The 7,157-nt window shown below is 38.7% G+C and overlaps 1 protein-coding gene across 1 annotated transcript in view; it reads left to right on the forward strand.

The window, feature by feature from the left end:
- Nucleotides 1-4,019, forward strand: part of LOC306710619 (uncharacterized protein) — a gene marked incomplete at its 5' end in the record, with an annotated part of 71,886 nt that extends 67,867 nt beyond the window's left edge. The window contains 3 exons of the mRNA XM_079179261.1: nucleotides 314-422; nucleotides 1,024-1,184; nucleotides 1,498-4,019. Coding sequence (XP_079035387.1) covers nucleotides 314-422; nucleotides 1,024-1,184; nucleotides 1,498-1,618 — 391 coding nt within the window. The 3' untranslated portion in view covers nucleotides 1,619-4,019. The remainder of the gene's footprint in view (nucleotides 1-313; nucleotides 423-1,023; nucleotides 1,185-1,497) is intronic.
- Nucleotides 4,020-7,157: the final 3,138 nt, after the last annotated feature.

Below are 7,157 nucleotides of genomic sequence, written 5' to 3' on the forward strand. Positions count from 1 at the left end.
GCAGTGCATCTTGTAAATTAACTCAGGAATGCTTCGAGGGAATTTCGTCAAGTTATGTTCAAAAAACATGTTCCTGAGGCCTTCTGTCTGTGTTCTAAGCTTCCTTTCTTACCTGCGGTTCAGAAGGTTTGACCTGGAACAAGGGGGAAAAATAAAACATTCAGTTCTGGGTTTATTAACTTGTGTGACCGATTAGTCTCCTGAAGCAAGTTTCCAAAGTCTGCTAATATGCAAAACGGTCTGCTGTGATGCAGACAACATGTAACCGTAGCAGCTAACCCGGCTGATGTGCGGATGTGTCTGTTTTGTGCAGGAACAAGTCTATTCTGACGAACACCATCGGTAAACTGGAGAGGAGGATTAACGAGCTCAGCGATCAGATGGAAGAGGAACACAGGATAGCAACTGAGCAGAAAGACCTGGTAACACTCACACACACACTCTCCCCTACACCAAGGCAGCGTGATCAACAGTCTGATCCGTTTGCTCCTGTTATGTACTTCAACCACTTGAACTTTCCAGATCGATCGGCACCAAGCGTTTCTAACATTGTAGCTGCTCCATCAACATTATTTAGATAAATAACGTCATGTGGACGTAAATAGGGCGGCCTCGTTAATGTTTGTACCATAGACATTTACAGTTTATTTTGGATGTTCTTCTTCAAACATTTCCTTTTTAGGAAATCTCTATAATACAAAAGAAATGCCTTTAGTGCCTTTTTTCTCATTTCATTTGGTTGCATTCAGTCAAGTCAGCTTTTTCCAACAGTTCTCTTGGACTTTTTACAACATTGTCCTTTTGCAATCTTTCATCTGCAGTATCACCCCATAATAAATGTGGTTGTCAGGCATTAACACACACATTATCACAATCATCAGTGATGACAATGGACAGCATTCGCGGACGTTTTTTTGGAGAAACGCCGGTGGTAACGCCCTCGAGGTGTTTCCATGTCTCGGTTGTCACTGTGAACACGTCCTGTCTGTCCGTCTAAGCGTGGCTCTGTGATTGGTCCTCCAGATGACTCAGAGGATGCGCTCTCTGAAGCGTCAGCTGAACGAGTCGGAGGAGGAGGCGAGCAGGAAGGAGACGCAGTACCGCCACACCCAGAGAGAGCTGGCCGAGGAGAGGGAGACGAGCGGCCGGCTGCAGAGGCAGCTGCTCGACCAGCACGTGACGAAGTACGTACTCTAATACACACACACACACACACACACACACACACATATAGACAAGTCAGTAGTCCAAGTCCAAGTTGTAGAAGTAGCCATGAGCAATCGCTTTGTTGTGGATCTTCATCGATTTTCATTTCGTGACTCCTCATTTAGTAGCACGGTGAGAAGCATCACTGTGGTTGAAAACGTAGCCGTGGCAGAGAGCAAACACGCAGATCAGTTTCCTACACATTCCAAGGCACAAATACACACACACACACACACACGGTCGCATTATGATCATCATGGCACAAAATAAGTCCCTGTGTCTCTCTGTCAGGCGTAAGGACACCCTGACGATCCGTCAGACCCTGGACAACCTGAGGTTGGACCTGAGTGTGGACGACGAAGACGAGGACCAGCTGCCGCCGCAGGAAACAAGCAGTGTCACCAAAGTCTAAACCCTCACACTCCAGACATTCTCTCAATTCAAATCAAATCATGACATAACGGGCTACGTCTCTTATACACACACTTATATTACAGTAATAGATTACAGTAATAGATTGGAAAGTTCATTCTTCAAAAAATAAAAAAAAGGATATATGCTACATGTGATCAAACCCAAAAGTCCACCAGGATATTTTCCCTTCTCACTGCTGTGGCATGTTGAAGTTTTTAACTGTAATTAGTAAATTCCCAATCATCTCCTCGAGCGTGTCCTAGAAAGGACTATGCAGCCTGGTATTACAATAAAGACAGTTATTCATTTTCCTTGAGAGATGACTTCTTATATTTATATGCACTGACCAAAAAACTCTGAATTGAAATTATTTGCAACTGTACCAATTGAACTCTGTGTCTACAGTATTTCCTCTATAACTAGTATCAAATGACACAGTTCTTTGCAGGAAACTTCTCAAGAAGCTGTGAGGAAATGACAGCCCCCTACATATGTATCGCCCTCTCCTGGCCACCGGCAGGAATTGCAACATTAAACCAACCAAATAAAACCAAACCCATAGAGCAGTGAAGCGAGACACTCCTGGTGGACTCACAGCCTCTCTGTCAGTGCAACAGACACATCGATACACTAGTCAACAATGTTCAACATCACCGTTTCTTCTCTTCTATTACATAGAATATTAAACAGATTCTGCTTGTTTGCCAAAGGAAACACACGGACAGGAGCTTGGTGCAGAGAGATGCTGACATACATAAAGGGAAAATTAACGAGAGAAAATATTAACGTGACAAGGATTTGATAAAGGTGCCTTGTAGTTTTGAAGCTTTACACTTTTTGTTTTGTAGTTGCTGTTAAAATAAGCTTTAAATAGCCTGAAGTACATTTTTGGTGTGTGTTTTTTTTGACGTCATCCAGTTACACAAAGCGTCGTAGCCTTTAGGTCCAAACGGCGGCGATTAACCCCCGAAGACTTAAGTTTGAAGGCGTTTGAAGGCGCAGGACTCATTTGAATCTGTCTTTCAGGTTTTAGAAAAGAAGATGAGCACTCAAAGACTCACTGGTTCCTTGTATATTTGACAAAGTGCTCTGATTTTGCAGCGTTGGTTTTAATTTGGAGGAGCTTTGCTGACAGTTCTTTCATACGGAGGGATTTTCCATGTTAGTATTTGAACGTATCCCACGCTGGCTCTTGACATATTACCTGGTTATGACACACAACATGCTGTAACTACAGAGGAGGGGTCTTTGGATGTGATCGTAGCTTTGTTTTGGATTCACATAAACCATTATGAGATTATTTATATATTAACAGTTTTTTTCTTGTTTGTGTTGTTTTTATGATTCAAAGATAATTGAATTATCCGTATTTGCAATTGCTTGCAGGGCAAAAAAATAATTTTAGAGAATTAAATGTATGATTTTAGAGCTCAGTTTTTTCTGTATTTAGGGGTTTGCTGCTGTAATGATGTTACTTCCTGTGCCACCCACAAACAGTATCCGAGATAAGATTTAAGAAATACGATCGTCAGCTAATAAGCAAAAGAAAGACCATCTCACTTCACACTTGGCGTTAATCTCAATCTTTGTAAATTGTATCGTATCAAAATGAACTCAAATCAGACAAAATAAATAGTAAAGTTTAATAAAATTAGTTTTTAAATGTTAAAAAAGGTGTAACAGCTGGATTAAGCTTTCATAAATCAGATTAATGTCTGAATACAGTTGATCCAAGATGTGTGTTAATACAAAGTGTGAAAGAGGCGATAATAATGTTAAACAGTTTGTATGCTGTTGTTTTTCTATACCATCCGTTAGGAGTTCTGTATGCTCTTATTTTGGAGGAAAGAACTTTGTTTTCAAAAGAAAACTAAGCGCACAGACAGAAACAAACATGGCTGGGTTTCAAATCATCCAGAGAAAATTCACTGGTTTCATTCTCAAATATTGACGATGTACAAAAAGTTCATCAGCACCGAAATATAAAAGCTGCAACAAACTCACTTTGTGAGGAAGTTCATTCCAGCCGTGTTCCAACAGTCCTCTGCATGTTCCCTGCTGAAGGACGTCCGTCAAACGCATGAAGCTAACATTCAGATAGAGTTTGGATTTTCTGCTGTGTTTACATTTGTTGGTTTACTTTTTTGAAAATGGGAACATAAATGAAAGTGTTTCATATTTCAGCTGTTGGGAATGTGCGCTACAGGGTGTTTTTTTTGGTTTGTCATTTTCGTAACAAAAAGCGACAGATGTGTAAAAAGAAATAGATTTCATTGTATTATTTTTGTAAGTACACTCATTCTACTGGTTCTACTGTTCTCGGGTATTTATTTTTCACATTCTCTGTTTTGGTGAGAAGTTTCTTTGTACAAGATGCAAATAAATTGTTCTCCACTGAATTCTGGATATTGTGTATTTTTGAGGAAAACTCTGTTTTTACAAACATCTATATTTAAAACAGATGTTAGTGATCTACTATTTTGCCTTACTTTTGGATGTTCTCTTCCAAATGTTGATCAAATCCTTCACATAAAAGGACTGGTTTGCATTATCTGGTACCATGAGTAGGAGGCACATTTATTTTTCTGCGCATCTTTTAGGAGTATTGTCTATAATCGTATACTAGTTGCACAAAATCACAATATGAAAACACAGTTCTCTCCCGCAGTCCCTCAAAACCAAGATTTAGGATGTTGAGATACACGGCAGCATATATAATCCCCACAAATTGCTCTCGTTTTGCACATTTCCTGTTGTTCTTCATTGTCAAACAACAAAAAACTGCAACTGCAGTCGATTAACTATGACCTTTTATTACTTTTCTAACGATACAATGATGTTTCGATTACTTTTTTTTGACGTACCATACTGTGACGTTTTCGACATGATCTACTAACCTTTTTTTAAGACTTTTTGTGATTTCTTTCGACATACTATACTATTACTTTTTTTGTGTTGACTGTGTAAAGATGACCTATCCTGACTGATCAGGACTTCAGAGGGGTGGTGGTGAGTATTTATGTGAGCGCTGTTATCGCTAATTGGGAATATCCTGACTACAGCAGAGTCAGGGCTGCCAGTCCACTGAAAAAGTTCCATAAAGTGACAACTCCCCCATGTTCCCAGGGCTCAAACCAAACCCTCCACTGTGCCTCCATGATTGTGAATGTGTACACCACAACCCCACCAGTAGAGGGCGTGGTAGCTCTTACCTCTATGTTTGCGAGATGGGACGCGGGGTCAAAATACCGAGGCAACTTCCTTTCAGTTGTACATCTGAACATTTCAAAAAGAGACAAAGGCTGCCCTGAGCATTCGGGATTCCCCAGACACAATAAGACAATATGAAAGCTTTCTAGAAAAAAGTAAGAATAAAAAGAGATTGTGTCCACCACTGGCTCATCTGTTCAGAGGAATTGTCACTCATTTGTAAACGTTTTAACCGACCAATAAACAGAGGAGAAGCAGATCAACACATTTGTTTCTGATGACAACACAAAAGAAAAAAAGAAACAGCAGATGCTAAAAGTGTGATAAAATAGTATTTATTTCACAGACACATACAAGGAAAGGAAGAAAAAAACAGCTTATAGTGATATTTGTCGTACACATAAAGGCAAAAATATATATATATATATATTTATATACATCTTAGAATGGATGCCTGAGTGTAATTTGAGGTTTAAGAACTAAAACCTGCCATCACATACTGCAGAGGAACATAGAAAAACTGATGATACCACAAAAACATAGAAAACTAGAGAACTAGAGACTTAAAGATGGCAATCCATGATTACACACCATGCAGAAAACAAATCACTTTGAACCATGAACACAGGGTGGAAACAGTCACTGATGCTGCACATGGCCCAACAAATTCAGTCTGATGGAGGTGTTTATAAAATGTGACTCAGTGAAGCAGCTTTAAAAAATGTATCATAAAAAAATCTTTTAAAAAATGTATTTCTGGCTTTTACTTTGCTGCTCAGATTGGAAACATATTTTTGTTACCTGTGAAACCGAGCAATTACGAAAGATGACCATTATTTGTGCCGTTCTTCTGTCCTATAAACAGCATAATGCAGCATGCTAGTTCAAATGTGTGAACAAGGAACCGGCTCATTATCTTCACTAAGGTCACATTAGCCAGACCTTAAAGGCCTAAAGCATGCAAACTAATTCAATACCCAGCTTATTGGGACTGACAAGCATTAAAGGAAATGATTGGTGACTTAATATTTTGAGGTAATATTATGATTTCTTTTTTTAAACACCTACATTCATTTACTGGCCCATCCACTAACAATTTTCAAATCCAGTTTAACAAAATGAGTTATGCGAATAATTTCAATTTTGAGGTTTTGTTGAGAGATCATTTCGCTGCATGTAAATATTTATCTGACAAATTTGACTCCAATTCAAGCAGAAAGTGAAAGATCAGCTTTCTGTCGAATATAACTTGAATTTGTAAAGAGACTGTTTCTTTGTGATTGTTGCCATATAAAGATCTGACTGCAAGGAAACGACTGAAAGGGAACATCAAAGTAAAGGAAGCACGAAGAAGACGTATTTAGTAAACACATTGCCCATACAGTAATCGTAGAGTAACACAGCTTCATATAACTGGGGAGAAAGACACAAATACACAACGCTGGGAAGGTTCTCCAGACATGGATCGTCCTCAGTCACTCACTAATACGAGCTTTCTGTGGGGAATCTCCCTTCATTCACTTTGGGATTTTAAAAGGCAACGTTATGCTACAAAACCCCAAAAGCTGTCAAATTTGAGTATTAACTGAATATTTATTGCCATTTTTTTCTGATTAGATTTCTTATAAAAAAATATTTGTACTTAAGATTATTTTCCAATTAAATAAAATCGATATTTTGTCGAATGGGTTTCACATTTGATATTGCAAAATTACAATTAACGTCTAATTTGTCTATTATTACACGACCGAGTTGAACCATGTCTGTGAAACTTTCCCTTATATTGTTTTTATTTGTACATATAAACATATCATATGATGACATACATGAAATGTATTTAAAAAAATGTTATATAGATAGTATTAAAAAAAAAAGCTTCAACTGGATCCATGCATAATATGTGGAGCTAGCTTGAGAACATACAGTTGTCAAACTGGAAAAAGTTTGACTTGGATGCACCTTGTGTTTCTGATAAAAACTACAATCAATCAATCAATCAACCAACCAACCAACCAACCAACCAACCAACCAGTCAACCAACCAACCAATCAGTCAACCAGTCAGTCAACCAACCAACCAACCAACCAACCAACCAACCAACCAACCAGTCAACCAACCAACCAACCAACCAATTAACCAACCAACCAACCAACCAATTAACCAACCAACCAATCAGTCAACCAACCAACCAGTCAACCAGTCAGTCAACCAACCAACCAACCAACCAACCAACCAACCAACCAATTAACCAACCAACCAATCAGTCAACCAACCAATCAATCAATCAATCAATCAATCAACCAACCAATCAATCAACCAGTCAATCA

The sequence above is a fragment of the Pholis gunnellus genome, assembly GCF_910591455.1.
Source record: "Pholis gunnellus genome assembly, chromosome: 18".
In the NCBI taxonomy this organism is placed as follows: Eukaryota; Metazoa; Chordata; class Actinopteri; order Perciformes; family Pholidae; genus Pholis; species Pholis gunnellus.